This window comes from Lynx canadensis, chromosome A1, assembly GCF_007474595.2.
Source record: "Lynx canadensis isolate LIC74 chromosome A1, mLynCan4.pri.v2, whole genome shotgun sequence".
In the NCBI taxonomy this organism is placed as follows: Eukaryota; Metazoa; Chordata; class Mammalia; order Carnivora; family Felidae; genus Lynx; species Lynx canadensis.
Genome location: NC_044303.2, coordinates 228,225,400 through 228,248,691, shown reverse-complemented (window position 1 = coordinate 228,248,691; position 23,292 = coordinate 228,225,400). Strand labels below are relative to the sequence as shown.

The 23,292-nt window shown below is 47.9% G+C and overlaps 1 protein-coding gene across 4 annotated transcripts in view; it reads left to right on the top strand.

The window, feature by feature from the left end:
• OTULIN (OTU deubiquitinase with linear linkage specificity) overlaps window positions 1–21,271 on the top strand; it is a 32,440-nt gene extending 11,169 nt beyond the window's left edge. For all 4 annotated transcript variants that reach the window (XM_030332366.1, XM_030332392.1, XM_030332376.1 and 1 more), the window contains exons 3-7: window positions 1,183–1,277; window positions 4,643–4,786; window positions 9,623–9,748; window positions 13,059–13,328; window positions 16,054–21,271. In XM_030332366.1, the coding sequence (XP_030188226.1) occupies window positions 1,183–1,277; window positions 4,643–4,786; window positions 9,623–9,748; window positions 13,059–13,328; window positions 16,054–16,248 (830 nt within the window). In that variant the 3' untranslated portion in view covers window positions 16,249–21,271. The remainder of the gene's footprint in view (window positions 1–1,182; window positions 1,278–4,642; window positions 4,787–9,622; window positions 9,749–13,058; window positions 13,329–16,053) is intronic.
• The last annotated feature ends 2,021 nt before the right edge of the window (window positions 21,272–23,292 follow it).

Here is a 23,292-nt window from a genome sequence, read left to right as displayed (position 1 = left end):
TACCTTGTAAGGTACTTCTGTGTTTGTATCCTAATTTCCTCGCTGACGTTTACTTCTTCAATAATTTAAAAAGGAGATCGAGATGCGCCTGAGAATTTCCTTCACTTTCTTCCTAAAACACACACACCCATGCGTGTGCATACATGTATACACAAATCAAACCCATACCTTATATTTTAAATAAGGCAAATCTAAAAGCCATTTTTTATTATATAATTTGCCTGATTGCAAGTCGTATTTTTAACGTATCGTTCGAGTCAAATGAGGTCCGTGGTTCAGCTAACATTGAGAGCTCCGTTAGCTTCTGGCTTATTGTCAGCAGCTTTACAGCCTTTTGGGATCAGGCAGAGTATAAATAAATAAAGACAGATACAGTTTTTGTTAAAATAGCTGTTATCTCTTTGTATAATGGATATAAAAACTAATTAAAAACCAGTAGATGTATTTTTTCACGGCTGAGACGTGCACATTTAATTTGATTAGAACAGTATTCTAGGACACCCTGTGGCAGTGCAATGCCAGGTGCTAAGATCACAGCTGAGACACAAAATAAGCCCTTGCCGTCGAGGAATTATGCCTTGTTGTGTCTGTGGGTGCGGGTATGTGTGGGGGTTTAGGGGAGGAATGCAGAAAAAGAAATACGTCAGGGGGTAATCAGTGCCAAGAAGAAGAACAAAACAGCGGAAGGGGAATAGAGTGAAGGTGTGCGGGGGGCGTTGGGACCTAGGGGTGTTAGGTGACATTTGAGCAGAGACCGGTAGGTAGGGAGTGACGGAGGCCCACAGGTGTGTCGGAGAAGTGCAGGCGAGGCCGCAGGTGGGGTGGGAGCAGGGGCCAGAGACGCCGCGGTGGGGCGGGGGTGGGACCTAAGGGCCTTGGTAGGAAGTAAGGACATCCATTCCACTCAGGGGGTTCTGGAGCTCTCAGAACCCGGGGATGATGGCTGTTGTCTGACTCAAGTTTGAAGTGTCTGGCTGCTGTGTGGAGAGTGAGGTATGGTGACGAGGGAGGCCCACTGGAACACCTCCAGGTTATCCGGGAGTGAGGTGATGATGGGAGGTTGGGGGGATTCTGGGTCTTTTTGGAATGAAGTGAGAGAAGAAGTAACCTCTGAGTAAAGCCGTCTGTTGTTTTGCTTGTGCTTTGTTTCATTACCCACCCCTGTTTTTGATTCTTCAACAGAAGCCAGATTAAGTGTAGCTCCTGAAATGGACATCATGGACTACTGCAAAAAAGAATGGAGGGGAAATACACAAAAAGCCACATGTATGAAAAAGGTACAGTGCCTACATGCACACAGTTCAGGCCTTTCAAATAGTCTGTCATAAGTAATTACGTAGTATGTCGTTTTATATTTTTAGACATAGTTACAACAACTGCTATTAGACGTTGTAAATATCGCTATTCTAATTTTAGAGATGAGGAAACGGACTCCAAAGGTAAGGGACTTGTTTTGAATCATAGTATTAATACAGAGTCAGTATCAGTTATTCAGTAACTTAGTTTCTTGGAAAAGCATATCTGTTAGATGTAGATTTGTGCTGCTCAGAGTAGGGTCAGTCCTTGGGTGTCCTCTTGGGGTCATTTGGTCATTCGGGGCCAGGTCCTTCTGGCTTGTTGTGGTAAAAGCCGTAGGGAGGGGCCAGCAGATGCCATGCCTCCTGCTGTCCCCACCTGGGTTTGGTTTCATGCCTTCCTGTCTGAGGGGCTTGGGCTCTCCTGCACTCCTTATGCAAAGGGATCTGGAACTGCTCCCTTTATTTAGGGTGTCCCTGGAGCTGCCCCTCCTTGTCCCTTTGCATAGATTGATACCCCCTAGGTAGTGTCTGAGGCTGTGAGACATTGGGGATGCCCATGACGTGGTCCTGCTGTGACTGGCTGGGTTATTGTTCAGTTGGACCCTTGGCCCGCCGCAGTGCGTACTGGCCGACCACAGCACCCTGTTGGTTCTCCCCTCAAATGGACCCTGAGTCCAGTATTCCTTAGTGTGTTGAACGATGTGGAATTGCTACTCTGACCGTTTCTGAGCTACTTAAAGCAGTTTCAACCTAAAACTTCCATCCCTTCTTATAACCTCTGGGTTTATCCTTTGGTCATTTTTCTCTTGGGATTATTTACATTATGACTTTGAATGTACTTTTGTACTAGAGATACTGACGTGTCATATTTGATAGGAGTGTCTATTTTTGTTGTTTAGATCTGTGTTATTTAGGGTTTAAAATTTAAAAATATTTGTATACATCTGTTCTTTTCTTTACATCTTGTTTTCATTTATTTTTTTATTTTAGAGAGTGCTAGTGGGGGAGAGGGGCAGAGGGAGAGAGAGAGAGAGTCTTAACGAGGCTCCATGCTCACTGTGGAGCCCGACACTGTGCCCGATGCCTTGACCTTGGGATCATGACCTGAGCCGAAACCAAGAGTCAGACGTTCAACCGACTGAGCCACCCAGGCACCCCCGAGCTTGTTTGTATAGAAACGAGTGTGCCTCTTCTACACGCACCTCAGCTGCTCATGCTTGCCCTGCAATGGGCTGACCTTACTCAGAATGTAGCTGCTACTTTTAAAGCTCTGAGAGCCAAATTTAGCTCTGCGCCCTGCGAGTCTGAACTGTAGACTCCTCACGTCTCAGGCACTTGGTGGAGAGCTCACTCATGAAATATCTGGGACCATGAACATTTAAATTTGTGAGGCCATCTGCCAAATACGTGTATTGTCCGCTTAGAGGTTTTCCAAACAGCCCCATATCAAACTAGACAACCAGGAGGCTGGATACCTAACATATGTCTTCTCATCTTCCCCAGAAATGCTTTCCTTGACTTGCAATTTTATTTCATGACCTCAGACTCTTTAAAGGATCTGTTCTAACAATTGGCACCTCTGGGTCCATAACTGAACGTATCTATTAAGGAATATCCACATATTCCGTATTTTGCAACTCATGCTAAAATCGTTTCTTTGTGATTTTAGTTCTAGAGAAAGATTTGACCATGTACTTGGACTCTTTCAGTGACCAAATAACCAAAGGCACATCAGTTAGAAAAGTGTCACTCTGGGACCCGGGGCAGTAATTAGAGCATCTCAGGGGCCTGGTAACAGTTGGGTGTCTCGGTTCTTTTTTTTTGCCCTTATTTATCTTACGGTTTATTTTTGTTTTGGGTATTCTTTTGGAAGTAAGTGTGTATAAATCCAAATTTAGTTTTAGAAGTTTGAGTCACCTCTGAAATAGCACGAGTAATTGGTGCATTTGGAAAGATGCAGTTACCGCTGAGTTAGCCATCGCGAGTATTCCCGGGATAGCTGGGAGTCCACCGAAGGGAAGAGGTGCTCGGTGGGCCCTTACTGTGTTGCAGTGATTGGACCACTAAATGAAAACGCAACTCTCAAAATTTTATTGTTGGAAAGAAATCATTTCACACCCACTTAGAACATCATCCTGTGACTTGCCCCTTGAAAACTAATAACGAGGGTCCCGTACTTGGGCACAGTCTGCATGGTGTCCACCCCACGTTAAGGGCGATGCTCCTTTTGTGTAAGCGCAGGGGAGGAAGCAGAGCTTCAGGTGACAACAGTCAAGGACGAGTGAGATGGGCAGCAGGGCCCACAGGACAAGGCCAGAGAAGTGCAGGAGGCAGCAAAGTGGATCCTGACACTCGAGCCTCAGGAGCAGCTTGGCCCGGTGCCTGTGGACCATTTTATGGGGGCTGCTTTTGGAGTAGGCTTTAAAATGGTCCATTTGGACGGCTGTGTTTGAGTGACTGAACACGTATGTCACTCATCATTTTCATTTCCTCGTTTCACTTCCAGACTGAATAAGAATGACACTTGAATCCACTTTTTAAAGAGTCTAATGGAATTATCCAGATATCTTCTAGCATGTGGACTTTTTTTAAGTATACCATGGAAGCTTGGGATTATTATTATTATTTTTTATTTATTTATTTTTTTTGAGAGAGAGCATGCATGTGTGCGAGGGGGACAGAGGGAGAGTGAGAGAGAGAATCTTAAGCAGGCGCCACGCCCAGCACAGAGCCTGACACGGGGCTCGGTCTCACAACGCAAGATCATGACCCGAGCCGAAAGCGAGTCGCACACTTAACCGACAGAGCCACCCAGACGCCCCAAGGGATTTTTTTACTTTTTTAAAATATGGAGGTGGAAACTTAGTACGTTTCTCTCTATATTTCTCTATAGGAAATATATCTCTCTATAGGAAATCTAGGAATATATCTCTATATTTCCTATCTCTTCTTTAGAGCTAGGGTCCCTTTCAACACAGCTTAAACCCCTCAGAAGTTGGTTATCAATAAGTAAGTGTCAACAACAGTTGTGTAGAAAAGGGACGTCTAACTCCAGCTCCAGGGGCTGGAAGTGTTTTCATAATATCTGCTATATTATTTATATGTTCTCGTGTGTTGGATCTGTTACATATGCTGATGTTTTGTACAGTACTAGCATCTGTTAATTTCTTCAGATTAATAAAAACCGGAATGGGAAAAGTTCGAGGAGGCCTCCGCCAGCCTGTTCTCGTTCTTCCAGCGATGGGGCGGGGGTGGGGGGCACGTTTTTTCCCACAGGAATAAAACTTTCCCTACCCTCCAAAGTCAATAATGCCCACTTTGAATTCTTTGATGCTTCCACCCAGGGCTACGAGGAGGTGTCGCAGAAGTTCACCTCTATACGGCGAGTCCGTGGAGACAATTACTGTGCGCTGAGGGCCACGCTCTTCCAGGCGATGAGCCAGCCGGCAGCGCTGCCGTCCTGGCTGCAGGACCCGGAGCTCACGCTGGTACGCTGCTGCTGCAGGTTTGAGTCCGCAATGTTTCCATCGTTTTCGTGAGAAAGAGCTCGCGCCTCCGCCTGGGCTCCTTGCCGGTGCTGTCCGCGGCGTGACGTCGGCGTGTGGGTTTCTCCGTTCTTGTGTGGCCGGGATGATTTTGCATGCTAGAAGGACCAAGAACCGTTGCTGTTTCCCAGGAGAGAAGAGCCATCACGTTTATTTGAACAATCCAAGTAAAGAACAAAGGATTAATTGAGAATTGAGAATGAATTAAGAGAGCTGGTGTTTATAGTTTGTAAAAACTACGTACGGGCAGTTTGACTCGATGTTGGTGTCGGTAGGAGGCGGGCTGTATGTGGCACCATCTGAGAACCCGCTGGGGTTTTAGAAGGCAGGTTTCTGTGGTTCTAGCTTCAGTGCGAGAAGTCAGCACCTTCCGCGGCGTTAAGAGGATCGGTGCCGCAGGTGGCCGTCGAGAGGCTTCCTGGGAGGTGAGGGTCGGGGGATGCGTCCTGTGCCTGGTCGTCTTTGGTTTAAATCTGCAGCGTAGGGGCGCCTGGGTGGCGCAGTCGGTTAAGCGTCCGACTTCAGCCAGGTCACGATCTCGCGGTCCGTGAGTTCGAGCCCCGCGTCAGGCTCTGGGCTGATGGCTCAGAGCCTGGAGCCTGTTTCGGATTCTGTGTCTCCCTCTCTCTCTGCCCCTCCCCCGTTCATGCTCTGTCTCTCTCTGTCCCACAAATAAACGTTGAAAAAAAAAAAAAAATTAAAAAAAAAAAATCTGCAGCGTGGTAGTGACACCCCAGAATGTTGTATCATCGTGGCTTGTGCCTACAACACACAGCAGATGGAGTCACGTGATAGGTTGGATGATAGAATGACCCAAAAAAGAGTGTGGTGGGCAGGAATGATTGGGCAGAACTGGTCATGAGGCATTAGTTGGAAGAAAATCTGAAGTCCCGTGCTTAAACGACAACAGCAGCGGCAACAGACCACTAAACAAAACCCAAGAGGGCTCGCTGTGGGAGATCTGCCTTAATGGCAGCTTGGGAAGGACGTGAGGATGAATCGATCGCAAGTTCGGTTGGACACCCCCCCCCCCCCCCCCCCCGCCCCGTGATGTGTGGCCGGCAGTGAGAATGAAGCCGTGTCCTCAAGGAACACTGCTGAACCACAGTCCTGTCTGGGACCGGGCTGGTCAGACCCCGTGTCGAGGGCGGTACAGCTCTGGGCCTGTGTCCCCAGTACCGATGCGAGTGTGACCGAGCTGACTGCTCCCGTTCAGGAATTGTTGAGGCAGCTGGGGTATTTGCCTGGAATGAAGACGACTTAGAGGAAGCCGGGTGGCAGCCGAGCTAGAGATTAGGTACGCGCGGGGTCACCTGGCCTCAAAGGGCACAACCCGCGGAGGCCGTTCCATTCCGGCTCTCGTTCCGGCCCCTCCGCCGGTCTTCCCTCGGAAAGTCCGCTCTGGCGGGAGCCTCTTTGCGGGAGCGAGGGGTGGCACCGCGTGCCTGGAAGAAGGTGGGGTGTGACCAGGTGTGGCCTGGCCTGGTGGCCGGGGGGGTGGTGCCTGGGCCACCTCTCCTCGGAGGGGGGTTTGTCTGTCTCCACACACTGCTTGTATAACGGTGATAAGTCACCTGTTGACTGTAAAATCCGAATGTGCGAGCACGCTTGCTTAAGAGAAGCAGATCGTGTGATATTTAAGAAGTCTGTTGCTGCAGAACAAGACAGTCTTACAGGAGTGTTGGTACGAAAGTCGTTTCTCATGCATCTTCCTGATACGTCAGGATGACATGTATCCTGTCATTCTAAGCGAAACCCCGCTTGCCGTTACAGCCTGGTCTGAAGTTCTTGTGTGAGAGATGGCGTGGGCTTGCGGTTGTGGACACGTGAGCAGAGCCGGTGACGAGTCTGTGTCCGTTTACCCTGCTCCTTGGTCTTTCTGACGTGCCCCAACCGCCTCTGACCGCCACCCTGTGTCCAGCGACAGTCATGTGTCCTGGTTTGTTCATGGCACCACCGCCTGTGGTTACCGTGTGTCCGTGGGGCTTTTAGGAGTGTGATAGCACTGACCACTTCTGGGGACACGGGTGAGCCGCTCTCAGCAGGCAGGTTCAAGGGACTCTCATGTCACATACTCGGCCTCTCCTGAACCGCACCGGCTCTCCCTTAACCCGCCCCTTCAGCTTTTGGGATCAGAGAGGTCCTGGGACACCTAAGTTTGTATGAGTCTGTGGACTGAGAACTGATGTCGGCCTCTGGGCCGTAGGCCGGGCACTGCGGAGCATCTCTTGACCTCATCCAGAATCCGGGCGAGTCCAGAGAAGCCATATGTTGTCACCAAGGGACATGCACCCTTTAGCTGGCTGTATCTGCCTGTTTGCAGATTGAGATCTGTTCTCTGTAGCATTTTGCCCTTTTCCCTCTTTCCTAGAACATACTCGTTTCGGAACGTAAAAGGGAGAGAGGAGAGCTGGACTGAGAGACCCTCCTCCCCTTAGTCCAAGCCCTTGCACTCTCCCCTGGCCTTGCTTTGGTCTCAGCCTGGGGTGTGAGCTTTGCCCTCACTGCCTCTCTCCGCCTACCCTGCTTGGGGCCCCTGTCTCCAGATCCCAGTCTCCGTATTTGACTACAGCTGGACCACCTGACCCTGACCCCAGTGTCAGAGGTGGCTCGGTCTGGCTGCTCTTAAACTTGGGGCATGTCTCGGTCCCCGAGAGGGGGTTGTCCTTCAGGGCACGTTCGCTGAGTTTTAGAATGTTTCTGAACGGGTGGGACCTGTGACGGTGTTTGTACATCGGAGCTCTCTTCATGCGTTCGTTTTGGGGGTGCATCGTTGTTAACCTACAGTCCTTTTGATCATGGCAATGGTGCCAAGGACTGTGGACACTTGCTAGAGAGCGGGCTGTTGTGGAGTCACAAGTGGGACTCCTTCTCAGCGGGTCACCGACTTTATTCTGAAACGCGTCCAACCCTGGTTTCTTGTTTCAGTCTTGTTTTTTGCTTGAGTCTCCCTCATTCTAGCAGAAGTGCAGCGTCTGTGTACGTCTAGAAAAGAATGGCTACTTCCCTGTTTTCCGTGACTCTGGAAAGCGTTTTGAGGTAGATCCATTTTTTCTTCTGAATAAATCGTTCCAGCTGCATTATTCTTTCCTCGTTGTTTCTTTTTCACACCTTGTCTCTCGGGCTTTCTCCAGGATCTCCACGTCTCCCAGAGGCATGCGCCCCTGAGCAAGGGCATTTCCTAGCAACAGTTCGCCCGTGCGTGGAAGGAATGAGGAAACGGACTTTTATGTCAGGGGTTCCCTGTGTGTAGTTAGAACGTTGGGGACTTTCAAGTAATTCACTTGTGTGTGGTGCCTGCTTTTTAGGTACGTGCACAGCATCCTGTGCCGCTCAGATGGTCTTCTGGGCTTCTCTGTACCCCTTTTCCCAGTGTAGCGGGTATTTCCTGCTCTTTGCACTTCCTTGTGCCCAGTTGTGATTTCAACCTGTTGCCACTTGAGGGCATTTTAGGTTCTGGTGACAGATCTGAAAGCGGAACTGAAGCTTCGCAGCAAAACGGGGCACACGTTGCCCAAATGCTGGGCAGCGTGGGTGCGGAGCTGGGCCGCTCGGTGGGGTGGTCACAGGCAATGGGGAGAACACAGCCCCTCCCCGCTTAGTGAGTGAGTGTGGATCGTGGTCCCTGGGGTAACTTTACCTAAGAGGAATTTCCCTGTGTGGTTTTGTTTTCTGCAGAAAGGAAACCACCTTTGGTTTACATGATTGCTGTAGATTGAGAAGGTAAAATTGGAATCGCCCTTTGGGAAAGGGTCTTCAGAGTCTTAGATGCCTGGGGAACTGAGCCTGCGGCCTCATTTAAACCTGTGTTCAGGACTGTTAAACAGGCTCTCTCGTTCCACGTAGGATGTCATAGGAATTAATTCTCCTTTAACGATCCTTTGACTTGGAGGTGAACTGTCGTTTCCTTTCTGGGTTTTATAGCAGGGAAGCGACATGCCTGTGCCCAGCCTAATTAGGAATGTTCTTCTGACACACCCAAGACTGTTGGGAGTGTCGGGGTTCCCATGCCGTCATCGACCGGGTTGTGTCCCAGCTTGCCTCTCAGATTCCAGCTTCTGTTGATTAGGGGAAAACAAAATAAAACACCCTCCAGGAAAAAAAAAAAAAAAAAGGAACCAGGCAAAGTAGTAGGTCAGCTGTCACTTCTTTAATGAGCTAGGCCACCGCGGCTGTTAGCTCTGCTCCTTATTCTCCATGGTGTTCTTTATCTTAAGATATTGATCAGGCTTAGGTTAAACTAGATACACATTGTTTTTTTGAATATCAAAACTTTGGGGATATATGGCAATACTGGAAATTAGGCTTTATATTTCTGATCAGGAAAGAATCGGGTTTTTACTTTATCCTGGACCATCTTGCATGCCTGAAGCGCCTTCCTAAGTTGGGCATTAGGGACGGCAGGAGGCTGCCATTGAGCCCAGTAGCTGCCTGTGTGGTTTGTGAAGACACGATGTGGACCCTGCCTTCATGTGCCCTCACAAAGTGCTGTGGAATGTTCTGGCTGTGGTTGGAGCTGAGCAAGCTGAATGGTGCCTTTGTATCTCAACCAGAAGCACCATTTGACTCCAGCAGCCTCCTGGAGTTGGGGGAGGGGGGTGGTGCTTTCCGAGTTCACAATTCCAGATTTAGGTCCCTCCATCCCAAACCCAGACAAATGTGCAGGAATGAATTCTGGAAACAAAGGTAGGTTTTGTAGGCTTTGTGGTTTCTGCGGGATCCTGTGATGGATTTCTTGGTTCTAACACCTCTTTATCTCTCTGTTTCTTGATAATCCAGTTACCGGAAAAACTCATAAGCAAATACAATTGGATCAAGCAGTGGAAACTTGGACTGAAATTTGAGGGGAAGAGCGAGGACCTGGTTGATAAAATTAAGGAGTCCCTCACACTGCTAAGGAAGAAGGTTTGGAACATGTAGTTTTTTTCTTTTTCTCTGATAAGTGCAAAACTCTCGCTCCTGACTGCCCCAGCAGACCAATTCTCAGTCCTCGCTTAGTGGATTGCCAGATGCCCGTGGCAGGTTTTTAGGCAACATAATTTAAACGAACACAAACTCTTCCTGTGAAGTCTTTGGTAAGATGGGGAAATAACACCGATTATTATGTTTAGTGAAATGTTTAACTTTCTTCAAAGGAAACCTTAAACAAGTGTAGTCTTTGTTCTAAGTCATATTGACAAGCTTCAGGGATAGTCTGTATTTCTTACAGTATTATCAGTGATATAAGTGCATCTTTATTAAATTCTTCCCAATTTCATGTTTTAAGATTCTGCCCATATTTATTAGACTTGTTTTCATTCCTGAATGATTGTCCGGTGAGTAAATTCAGTAACTTGTCTTTTGAAAACTGTCCTGAGGGTTTCTCTGAAACATAATTACAGGGAGAACTTGGTTGGCTGATTCCCAGTGATTTGGTTAAGAAAATACTCCCGTTCTGGAGTATTCCATGGGGTTTGGATATCCTTGCACACTGGCCCACACTGTCCACTAGGCTGCTTGCTTGAGGCTTTCTTCACCAGGAACCCTGGCTTGAGGGCCTGCTAATGGCTCCAGGCTTTGTAGATGGGAGGGAGACTGGTTAAGGGGGTGGCAGATGTCTTTTTTTCTCTTTCTCTCTCTCTTCCTTCCTCCCTCCCTTTAAAAGTTTATTTACTTTGAGAGAGAGAGAGCGAGCGAGCTCATGCAAGCAGGGGAGGGGCAGAGAGAGAGGGGAGGGAGAATCCCAAGTAGGCTCTGACCTGTCAGCCCCGAAATCAAGAGTTGGACGCTCAATGGACTGAACTACTCAGGCTCCGGTTTCCAGAGGCCTTTAGCTCCTCCACCAGATGTTGATCTGTTTCCCCCAGTATAGTCTGCCGTCCGGCTAGACTTTGAGCTCCACGAGAGACTGGCCTGCTCGTTCCTTTTCACCCAGTGTCGAGTACCAAGCCTGACACATAGTAGGCATTTGGTAAATATATTGTGTAGTAAATGAGCTGAGGGCTTGACCTCCTGGAGCTTAGTTTTTATTAACAGACACAAGTGTTTAATGGAAAGTTCACTGTCAAAGGAAGTCTAGAGATAAAGAAATTGTGACAAGAGAAGGAAATAGGGATTCTGTTCTTTTTGCCTCTTGGAGTGGAGCTTGGGGTTTATAGAGCACAGCCTTTGTGGGGCAGGGAGACGTGTGCTTGCCCAGGATCTGGGTTAGGGGGAGGTCGAGAGCAGGTTTCTGGCCGTGTGAGTGAATGGGAAGGCTCTTCGGCTTGCCCACCTGTGACAATTTCCTTTTCGTCTCTTTTAAGGTCTTGTGAAATTGCAATTTTTGCTGTATCAATTGTGTCTGCTATAATTAGATCCTCATTTTTGGGAATGTTGAAGTGATTCCAGTTCACAGTGACATTAAAATTGTTCATTAATAATCTAAGCCAACATAACTGGTACCTCTCATGTGCCAGGCTGTCTGTGAAACACGGTTATTTAATTAGGTTATTAAATAGGTTATTTAATTCTCATAACTACCGAAATGTAGTTGCTGTGTTATTCCTGTTTTAAAGATGTCTGTTAATGCCACCAGCTGCTTGGTGGGAAGGCCTTCATTCCATCCTGACTCTCTGACTCTAGAGCCATGCTCTTGACTGCCAGCTTGGTTGCTTCTGGAAAATATGAGATGTTCCAGCTTTCAGCCACATATTGAAGGGAATCCTGTGGTACAGTCATTACCATTAAAATTTACTGTTGAATTTAGAATTTTAATGGTTTTTGAGAGGGGCAGTCGTTACCGGTTACTCATAAGGACTAGTTTCTGGGGCACCTGGGTGGCTCAGTCAGTTAAGTGTCCGACTCTTGAGTTCAGCTCAGGTCATGGTCTAACTGTTCGTGGGTTCGATCCCTGCATTGGGCTCTGCATTGAAGGTGCAGAGCCTGCTTGGGATTCTGTCTCCCTCTCTCTCTGCCCCTCCTGTGCGCGCGCGCTCTCTCTCTCTCTCTGTCTCTCAAATAAATAAACATTAAAAAAAAAAAGGACTAGTTTCACATCAGTATCTCATCTCATTTGCTTGAACTTAAAAGCGCATATATTTATTGAGTTTTCTCGCTCACTTAAGACTTTGCCACTGTTAGCTGAATACCTAGTACTCTGCTTTATTCTTAATCAGGAGTCAGTAAACATTTCCTGAGTGGATATATGCATTTGAAACTCCCAGGTATATTTTTAAGAAGTTAGAGGGAAGACCGTAGTAAATTAACAATCAAAAGACCTCGTAGTCTTCCTTGCCCAGCTTCATTTTTGCAGCTTGACTTGCTGTTTCTGGGTGGTCAGCACTCCTGGAAACCCCTTAAGGGGAGAAGTAATTTTAGCTACCCTTCACAGCTTCACATACCAGCCTCACATGCACCTTATTAGCTCCTCCAGACTATTTCTTTTTTTTTTTCAATTAAAAATTTTTAAAAAGTATTTATTCTTGAGAGAGAGAGAGAGAGAGAGAGCGAGAGCATGCAAGCTGGGAAGGGCAGAGGGAGAGAGAGACAGCGTCTGAAGCAGGTGTCAGGCTCCAAGCGGTCAGCACAGAGCCCGATGCGGGGTTCAAACTCACAAACTGTGAGATCACGACCACCTGAGCTTCAGTTGGACGCTTAGCCGACTGAGCCACTGAAGTCAGACGCTTAACTGACAGAGCCACCCACGCGCCTCCCTCCAGAAGTATCTCTGATTGGTTCAATTTCTTTCTTTCTTTTGTTTTTTTAATGCTTATTTATTTTTGAGAGAGAGAGCGCGCACAAGCAGGGGACGGGCAGAGAGAGAGGGAGACACAGAATCTGAAGCAGGCTCCAGGCTCCGAGCTGTCAGCACAGAGCCTGATGCGGGGCTTGAACCCACAAACTGTGAGATCATGATCTGAGCTGAAGTCAGGCACTTAACTGATGAAGCCATCCAGGTGCCCCTTGACTAGTTCAATTCCATTGTCGAGGATCTTAGGGGAGTTGAAAGTTCCATTCCATGGCCTTAGGCCTTTTTAGTGCCTTGTACTTTTGTTTCAAATTAATGGGGGAAAAGCTGAATAAGGAATTTGTGTGGTCTAAAGAGTACCATGGTTTGAGCTAAAAACTTGAATGTTGTGAATGTTGGTGCATGATCCGTGGTTGCCTACTTGGAAAATAAATTTGTGCACGTAGTATGGAAGTATACCAGGGTTTCTTAGAACAGACGTGTAATTGTTATGTACCTTTCTTGCAGTGGGCAGGCTTGGCAGAACTGAGAACTGCTGAAGCGAGGCAGGTAGCTTGCGATGAACTGTTCACAAATGAGGAAGAGGAATATAGCCTCTATGAAGCTGTAAAATTTCTAATGCTAAACAGAGCCATTGAACTATACGATGACAAAGAGAAGGGAAAGGAAGTACCATTTTTCTCTGTGCTTCTGTTTGCTCGGGACACATCGAATGATCCTGGACAGCTGCTAAGGAACCACCTAAACCAGGTGGGACACACTGGTGGCCTTGAACAGGTGAGTTGTGCCTTCGGGAGTGTATTAGTCCAAAGCAGCAGCTTTCATCATCACACGGTATTTCAGAGCCTCTGTTGGTCAAGGGCTCCAGAGCAGCTTAGTTGCATGATTCTGTCTCGGGGTCTCGGGAGGTTGCGGTCATCCAAGGGCCTGACTGGGCTAGAGGATCCACTTCCCACGGGGCGCACTCCCCCGGCTGTTGGCAGGAGGCCTCATTGGTAGCTTAGGAGGGTTTAGTTCCTCGACACATGGGCCCTTCTGTAGGGCCACTTGAGTGGCTTCTCTGAGAAAGTGAAGTGATCCAAGAAGAGAGCAAGGAGGAAGCCACAAATGTGTTTTGTGATCTCATCTTGGAAGTTAAGCGCTATTGTTTACACCGTATTCTATTTGTTAAAAACAAGTCACTAAATCCATCCCACACTCAAGGGGAGAGCATTAGTTCCACCCACCTTTTCAAGTGAGGGGTACAAGGGTACAAAAGAACTGTGGATCTGTTTTGTAACCACCACGTTGATTTCATCCGGGGCTGGCTTCTGCAGGATGCCGGACGGGATTAGTACCCTTGCGTCTGGTAGGCTACAAATACATGAAGCAAAGGGTCTTATTATTTAATCTTGGCAGCTGTAGCTGTATTAGGTAGCATCCTTTAAAAATAGAAATGGAGTCACCTTAGCCAGTAGAGACTAGCCTGCTCTTGGATCTTTTACAGAGATGCTAAGTTTGGAGTTCTACACGGAGACCCAGTGCAGTTCTGTCCCCTGACTCACCACACCTTGCACTATGTTTAGTGCCCTCATTATATTATCCCGAAAAGCTTAAGTCCTTTCTGGTGGAACAGCCAGCCATTAAAGCAGCATTTAAGGCTGTCCATCCAAAGGGCTCCCTTTGTGCTTACGAGACCCACTTGTCCACTTGTGCTTACCTTTTCCTGGTGTGTAAGAAAGAGCAAAGGCTGAAGGTCACTGCTGGGTCAGGCAGAATTGACTTACAAAAAGAACTGCTTACAAAAAGTATCTGCACTCGCAGTGTAGGCTGCTTACGTCTCCTGAACCGTAGCGCTTGCCTTCAGTAAAAAGTCTGGTGCAGCTGGTTTGCAAATTAGACCGAAGTTCGTTCTGAGTCCTCACAAAGTCTACTGTCACATGGCGAGTCCATTTTTAAAACATAACAGCTTTATTGAGACATAATTTACGTACCATAAGGTTTACCCTTTTGAAGTGCGTAACTCAGTGGTTTTTAGTATTTTTATAGAGTTTTGCAGCCATCATTGTAGTCTAATTTTAGGCCATTTTATCACTCCAAAAAGAAACCCTGTAATGATTGGTGCTAATTCCCCCTCCCCTCCAGCCCTAGGGAGCCACTAGTCTACTTCCTGTTGCTATAGATTTGCCTATTCTGGACATTTCCGATAAATGGAATCATACAATACGTGTTTTTTTGTGACTTGCTTCTGTCACTTAGCAAAACATTTTCAAGATTCATCCATATTGTAGCGTGTATCACTAACAATATTCCATCGTATGGCTGTATCACATTCATTCTTCAGTTGATGGACATTTGGGGTCTTTGTACTTTTTAGCTATTTTGAATGATCCTGTTATGAACGTTTATATGCAGGTTTTTTGTGTGGACACATATTTTCATTTCTCTTGGGTATGTACCTAAGATGTACTTCTTTTTTTTTTTTTTTTTTTTTTAAGTTTATTTTAGAGAGAGTGAGACAGAGCGTGAGCAGGGGGAGGGCCAGAGAGAGGGAGACACAGAATCCGAAGCAGGCTCCAGGCTCTGAGCTGTCAGCACAGAGCCCAATATGGGGCTCAAACCACGAACCTGTGAGAACATGACCTGAGCCAAAGTCGGACCCCTAACCGACTGAGCCACCCACGCGCCCCCCCCCCCGCCTTTTTTTTAATTGAAGTTCATATAAAATTAACCCCATTCTAAAGTATATAACTCAGTGGCTCTTGGTACATTTAAGCATTGTATGACCACTACCTGTGTCTTGTTCCAAAACACGTTCATCACTCCACAAGAAAACCTGGTACCTGTTAAGTGGTCGTGCCTCGTTCTTACCTGTTTGATCCTCATTGTTCTGGGGGGCGTGAAGTGGTAGCTCAGTGTGGCCTCGGTCTGCGGTCCCCTGATGACTTTTCAGGTGCTCATTGCCCATTTGCATATCTTCTTCGGATTAATGTCTGTTCTTTTTTTTTTTTTTTTTTTTTTTTTTTCAACATTTATTTATTTTTTTGGGACAGAGAGAGACAGAGCATGAATGGGGGAGGGGCAGAGAGAGAGAGAGACACAGAATCGGAAACAGGCTCCAGGCTCTGAGCCATCAGCCCAGAGCCTGATGCGGGGCTCGAACTCACGGACCGCGAGATCGTGACCTGGCTGAAGTCGGACGCTTAACCGACTGCGCCACCCAGGCGCCCCAGATTAATGTCTGTTCTTTTCACATCCTTTGCCCACTTTTTAAACCGGTCGCTTGCTTTCTTAATTGTTGAATTATAAAAGTTCGTCATACATTCTGGATACAAGTCCCTGATTTACCGGACGGTGAGTCCATTTTTGATGATCTGCTGTTTGTAACGACTGTGGGGGAAAGGCCGGGGCCGGGCCCAGGGCGGGGAAGGAGGGTTGCTGCCCGCAGCCCGGGAGGGAGCAGGTGGGACTGTGTCTTTCAGCACAGCTTCCCCCCCGCAGACCCGTTGGCTCTTTTCCCCAGGTGGAAATGTTCCTTCTTGCCTATGCCGTGCGCCACACCATCCGGGTGTACCGGCTCTCCAAGTACAGCACCGAAGAATTCATCACGGTCTACCCCACCGACCCACCCACGGACTGGCCAGTGGTGACCCTGATCGCCGAGGACGACCGGCACTACAACATCCCCGTCAGAGTGTGCGAGGAGACGAGTCTGTGAGGGACGCGTACCCGGACGGCCCGGCCGCACGGCCGAGGTGCCCTGGCAGCTCCCTGCCGCGGCCCGCGGGCTTCCAGGTCTCTTCGGGTGACCCACGGGGACTGTCGGGCTGGGCGAGCCAAGCTGGACTGGGCTGTTCTGAGGACGGCTTTTGGTCGTTAGAACTAACCGGGGGTTTTCCCTCATCTTTGATGCGATATGTTTCCTCGGGGGCCTTCAGAGCGCTTCTTTTGGAAGGTACAAACTACATCTTCTCCATAAAACAAACCTTTTGTATCAGAGGAGACACCTCTTGGAGAGGAGTGTGTTCTTCACGTCTCAGAAGCAGACTCTCTAATGTAAACTTGGTCTCAGTTTTTTCTCCAGATAGTCATTTTTTGTTTTGGGGGTGATGGGTCTCCGGAGTGCCCGTCCTATGCAATTCGGCTTACGTGGCCTAACTCTGAGGCGGAGCCTGTTAGGGGCACAGTCATAACGTCCTCTGATAGTCTTCCTGAGCACTGGTTCGGGCTTACATGTTCATTAAAGCTATCCTAAGCAGACTGTCTCATAGAAGATTGAACACTGGGTCCAAAAATGAGATATTTAAAGCTGTAGGAGGGATGTGGTGGCACATCACTCCTGACTCTGAGAGCGTGACAGGTGCCTGAGGTCATGGCCGCGCCTGGCCCGGTGCTTCGTGCAGGTGGTGCGCTCTCGGCTGGGTGAGTTCGGGCGTTGGGCCTTTGGGTCTTCTCCGTTTCACAGATGCGCCGTTGTATAGTCAGAACGGAGCTGAGATCCACCTGCTGTTTTAGAGGGGGAAACTGAGGCCAGACGGTGCTGGGCACTCGTCTGCGTTCGGAGGCGAGAGGGAGCGAGATCTCGACTGGCCCGTGTGCCCTTTTCATGGTGTGGTTTTGAGGCTGCCTCCGCTGCCAGAATCGAGTACCTGGCGGGGGGTGGGCGACAACAGCAAAGCGTCCGGGAGGGTCCGTGAGCAAGGTTAAGCAGAGGCGCGTACCAAAGCCGAGCGCCGGAGTGTGGCGGAGCCGCGGCTGCCTGTGGTTTGGCTTGGGAAGCCCGAGGGAGGAGGTGACGTTCCTGGCTCTCAGTGGCCGCCTGCACGCAGGCCTGGCTGGTGACCGGCGGGGCGACGGGCCTGGTTGCAGGCGGCGAGGGTCCGGATCACCCGCACGGGGCGTGGGCCATGCACCGTGTTTGCGGGACCAGACGCCTCTAGTGCCGACCCAACGTTTGTGGGCGTAGAGTTTCCCTGAGGTACTGGGCTTTATTTCATGGTAATTACCAGCTTATTTGGTTCAATTTAGCATAGTTAGCAAGCTAGCAAATACCTTTTGGGAGTGGCAAACCTTCTTTGAAGATTTAGTTTTGCTTTGTACTGAAAAATTAAAATTCTCATGAGAAAACTCAGAGGACACACAGAACTAGGCAGACTGTTAGGTTAATAATCCCCCATTACTCCCTCAGTACCGTTCACCACACTTCGGTAAGTGTGTATTCATTAGCGTGTTTGCATCAAGCTCTGTTCTAAACGTGTGTGAATGTGTGGCAGAGGTTTTGTGGTCTTGGCTGTGAGACGGGATGGTTCCTTGAACAAGGAGGTACCTAGAAGCCAAATTAACAATAAGGACTTCTTAGCGGCCTCGAGGCTTCATTTAGTATTTGTAGCTCTACAACAGGAAATGCTTACTCTTCATTCGTGAACATTTTTTAAAGCACACTTAACATGTTGAGGCACAGGGCCGTGAAGGTCTCTGTCCGGGCTGCGTTGCCTCTGGCTGTTGGTTCATACCAGCTGTTGAATTTAATAATACTCATGATCCTGTGTCTTTGCATGTCAACAGTGTTTTAGTCTTCGTGAACTTGAACTGGATTTCTGGGCAACTTGTTTGCATACGTCCTTTTTTCTTGTTCCTGTGTGTGATATTGTTAGAGTGCAGACACAATGTGGTCTTCACCACCACATTGATGAAAGTTTGAAACCATGTGTTTGAGTTGCTTTCTGTCCCGGCGCCTTACTGGACTCTGCCCTCAGACTGTTATCCAGGCTTAGTGGGATCCCAGCATCAGAGAAGCAAAACTTCCAAAGAAACCATATTTCAGGAAATACAGATGATCGGCCGACTTTAAAAAATAACATTCTTTGTTGCCACGTGCACCTTCAGTTGCCCAGAATCTTAATTCCATTAATCATTCCTGATCTCGGGCTGGTCAGGTGACAGCAGCAGAATAGAAATTGCTTTGAGACCAAAATAGACGCAGGATAATCTGCTTAGAGGGGTCTCTACAATGATAGAGCGTTCTAGAAGAAGAGAACTCAGTGGTGACCACACGGAGCCCACTTTCATCCCCAGAGTTTATTGAGAGACTTCAGGCGTTTTGGACCCTGTAGTCTTGGCGGGAAGATTATCTCCAGCTTAAGCAGGTGTGACTTCTGTTGAGCTCATTTAAGGTACATTTAAACCTGAAAGGATTTCCCTGTAACAAGTTCCCTGGAATTAACATTGCTTCCTCAGGACATTTTCTTCTGGCTCCTCTCCTCACCTGCTTAGCAACATCTACATACGCAACATACGCTGATTTCACTTGGACCCATGGAACAGTGATTGACGACGGCCACAATGGGGGACGAGAGGCCAATGTGTGGTTTTTCACTTGTGATCTAGGCCTAGGTGGGGTTTGATCTGAAATGTTTGCAGTTCCCCTTCCTTAGAATATGGCATAGCCGGAAATATTTTAGACACGCAGAACAGGATTGACCCGCTTTCTTTGTATAGGCCTTTACTCTTTTATTAGATGTTCGCTGTCGTGTCAGGTAAGGGCTGATGAAAGTTTGCAGGCATTGCCTTTGTCTCCTTTCATTATTCTGTTCCTTCCGGTTGTAAGGATTATCAATCAGGTAAAAATCTCAGGCCTTAACACCTCCGATAGAAGAAGCAACTTTTGTGGGTTTTTATGTGCTTTTTTTTTTTAAGAGGCTGTGTTTTCCCTCCTGCCCCGCATCTCTGCCCGAGTTGCTGGCTCCCCTCATGGTCTGCAGTCTGCTTCTGGAAGGTGTCCGGATGACAACTGTAAAGTGCTCTATCTATGGCCTATAATGATTTAGCGCCCTTACTATTGCTGCCTTTGCGTAGGACTCCAGTAGACTTCCCCTGTCTCTTCTTTCTGATGTTAAAACAACAGTTGATTATTTTTCCTCTCTTTATTAAGCAGTATTTTGCAAGGACTCCCCCCTTGAAATCCCAGAAGCATAAACTTCCAGGGAATCTTATTTGTAGGCACAGGTAGAAATCTGTGACTACTTAAAACACAATGAAAAGGAGGCCCTCTGTGTGTGTGAAGTGAATCTGAAATGTGTGTGAAGGGCATAGAATCCCCAGACTGTTTAGCAAAAAGCAGAGCACAGTGTCACGTAACTTAAAAACAGCCCAAGGAACTGTAAGAAGTGAACTGAAGAAGGAACTGATTTTAGGGTAAAAATGTCACTTAAAGACAAAACAATGGATGCCCGACATTCCTGGGCCTATGTTATACGTAGATAAAAATCTGAATGAGTAGAAGGACTTCTATGTATGGATTCTGCAAAGCCTTTTTCCTAAAATGTGTTAAATTTTGCTCGTGTAATATTTAATGCTTCACTCTTCTGGAAAACCTTGATGATCTCTCCTGAGGAGGTGGAGAGACCAGGGACCCAATACTGAGTTGTGCAGAGAATAAAGACAGGGGCAATGGAAGATTAAAGCCTTTGTCATTCAGTTTATAACTTAGGGCCTGGAAGAGCACAAAACTAACCCTGTTTGGCTGTGTGCCAGCGCTGGTGGCCGCTACTCTAGAGCCCCCACCCCCACCCCTGGGCGGGGAGGGGCGAGTGTGCCTCGCCACAGCAGGGGACCCAGCAGCATTTGGGAGGGGGAAGGTGAGCCGTGCCACTTGTATTTTTTTCATAGAATATTGAAATTTATTACTAGGAATGGCGGAATGGGTTAGTACATATAATTAAACTATGCAGAATGGCCTTTAAGTCTGGAAATACAGATACGTTAATTGCGTTGAAATATCATATCAGCAAACCATTTATTATGGAATGTCACTGTTCCCAGGCCTTATGGCCATCTGCGTATTTAAATATTTTTAATGATCATTACTAGCCAGGGCTAGAATTTCGTCTGTCATGTTGATTTCTTGGCTCTAAGTCTGGATCAGGAATGAAATCGCCAGAATGTGGTTAATACAAGGAAAGGTTACAGGGCTCGAAATATCTACGGTCTTAGCAGTCATTCTTCTAGTAACCAGGAGTGGTTGAGAGTAATTATGAACTTCAAAATAATATTTTGTACTTAAATTCTAGGAGCTTTTCTATAATAAGAAATGCCTTGATCTGTATGCCCATAAACGGTGCTAAAATCTGGTCCCCTTTACAGGAACCACAGCAGTCCACAGGAATGTTGATTACTTCTGAGTATTTCGATGAGGGAACAACGCCAAAATGAATGTATCTAATGAGCTCCCTCCTCATTTCCGTTGTTTTATGAAAATATTTTGGTGGTGTTACCTGCACTGTAGCAGCTTTTGACTTTCAGTATTGTGAATTTGGAGAGGCTATCAGCCAACTTCTGCCTCTGGCAATGTGTGTCCTTCCCTGTGGGCTGGGCTGGGAAGGGGGCGTGGCCGGGAGCTCAGGCCCTACTCCTCTGGGCTTGTTTAGCAAAGTCTTCCTCTGTTTACACTGTAAAAATGTTAGCCTTTGTCAAAAACGTCTGCCCCAAGAAGGATGCTCCAGAGCCTTGGGTCAATTTGGGGCTGTGCTCCGCCCCTGCCGCTGTGGCTGGAGGCCTGGGTGCTGGGGGCGGGGCAGGGGCGGGGTGGGCAGGAGCTCCTTCTGTGACTTGTTGAGTCAGGTCTTCACTGTTGGAGGCGGAGCTGACTCAGGGCTTCACTGTTGATCCCTTTAGCAAACCTGACCACTGAGGATTGTACGAATAAATAATCAGAAATAAACGTAGAAAATAAAAGATCAGAAGCCTGGCTGTGCTGCTGTGTTGCCTTTGAGGACCTGGGAGATTTGGGTCCAATACTGGAAGTTTCTAGAATCCGCCCCCCTCCCCCCCAAGCCTGTGATGCCCAAGGACTTCACAGTGCCACGTAAATGCTGCAGAATAACGAGGTGCGTCGTTCCGGACTTGGGTCTAGATTCAGTACCAGTCCTGCCACTCCAGGTGGTGAAGTGAGGTGCACCCACTAGGGCCGCAGTCACAGTGCAGATCCGGCCTTGCCCTGTGTTTGCCGAGAGAGGTCCGTGGTGCGTGTGACATGCTAGGCATTCACGAGCCATTCAGGCCGATGGTACCTCACCCACAAGGATCACAGCAGGAACTTGTGTGCGCACTGTAGGAGTTAGACTGGCCTGAAGGAAATGAATAATCTGAAGATGGGGAAGGCCGGGCTTTCACAGGTACTCCTGGCGCCAGAGAAGGAAGTTTGAGGCCACAGAGACCTCCCTTCCTGGTGGTCGAAGAACCGAGTCTGGGGGTCTGTTTGCAAACTGATGCTGGGCTTCTGAAGAACCCTTGGTTAGGGGGCGGGCATCCATCAGAAAGCAGTGCCAGGCTGGAGATGGGCCGCAGGAGGACCTTCCTGGGATAAACCGCAACAATGAACTGTTTTCTCCTCCGCCACCCCGTTCAGTTGGCTAATCAACAAAACATCCGGTACAGATACACTTTGCCCTCCGCTTACCTGAATTACGGTGATCTCAGTTCTAAGGGCCGTGTGTCTGGCATTTCTCCATGACCTCCCCCCAGCCTGCAGGTGTAGAGAACGGGGATCTAGGCTGTGGGTCCTAGGGAAGCCCTTAGGAATATCTTTACTCCCCATCAAATGGTAAAAATACCAACTGTGCTATGTGTGTTCAAAATGAGCATGCATTTATACGGTATGCTTTCACTTCATCTCTTATCTTGCTCAAGACCTTCTGGGCATTCTTTCTGGAAGGTCTTGTAATTGTTTGTCTCCCCTCCCCCTTCCCCCTACTCCTGCCTCTTGTCTGGGCTCACGGTAGGTGGCCTAGTAATGACCTTCTGAACTCCCGGGTCTGGAGGGTTGATGATAGACCTCTGGCCGGGAAGAGGCAGAACAGATTTGGCCTTTGGAGTGGAAAGCCCTGAGCGACACTACTGTCTCAGCTCCCCAGAGTGAGTGAGGATTTTTCTGTCCTTCCCTCCCACCTGGCAGCCCAGCCCTCTGGTGTCGCAGGGTGGTCGAGAAGATAGGTGACAGTGGTGCTGGAACTTTACATACACTGTTACCAGTTTAGATGATTTATTACCGCTTAGGACAGTGCCTTCCAAATACTCCCCTGGTGCCATCCCCCCAATCAAGAACCGGGACGTAGCTTAGGGCAGATGAAATGCCATGCTGGTCATTTGGGAGATGGCACTCCTCAGAAACCTCGGAGAGAACACTGAGAATGAAAAGCTAACAGAACGGCAGTTGTTGGTTTACGTACGTGAGGATCACACCCTAATTTTGCTAGGTTCGTGAGGAACATGATATACTGTTAAGGTTTTAAAAATACCTCTTAAAAACATTATGTAGTTAACGCCACTGAATGTTTCCAGCTTTCATCATTACAAGTAGTGCTGTAAGAAGCGTTCTCATTCACAAATCTTTTTAGGCATTTCTAGATTCAACATGTTTAAGGCTCTTGAGATGTGTTTCCAAACTGCCCTCCAAAAAAGTTGAAAGAATTTTTAGTCTCACCGGGAGGTAAGACTGCTTCGTTGTTCCCCGAGTGAGACGAGGTGTGATTTGATTTTGAACTTTGACAATGCAGCAAGGAAAAAAAAAATGTAAAGAGAGACATCTAGTTTTAGTTGGCTTTTGATTCTGGTAATGGTGGACATTTTTCCTAGATACCTGTTGGTCATTAGGATTTCTTTCCTGCATTGCCTCGCCACGGTCACCCGTGACATTAATCTCTTTCCCTTGTTGAGTGTGTGCTTGAAACATCTTGCCAAATCGTCTGCTGAAGAGGTGCCATTA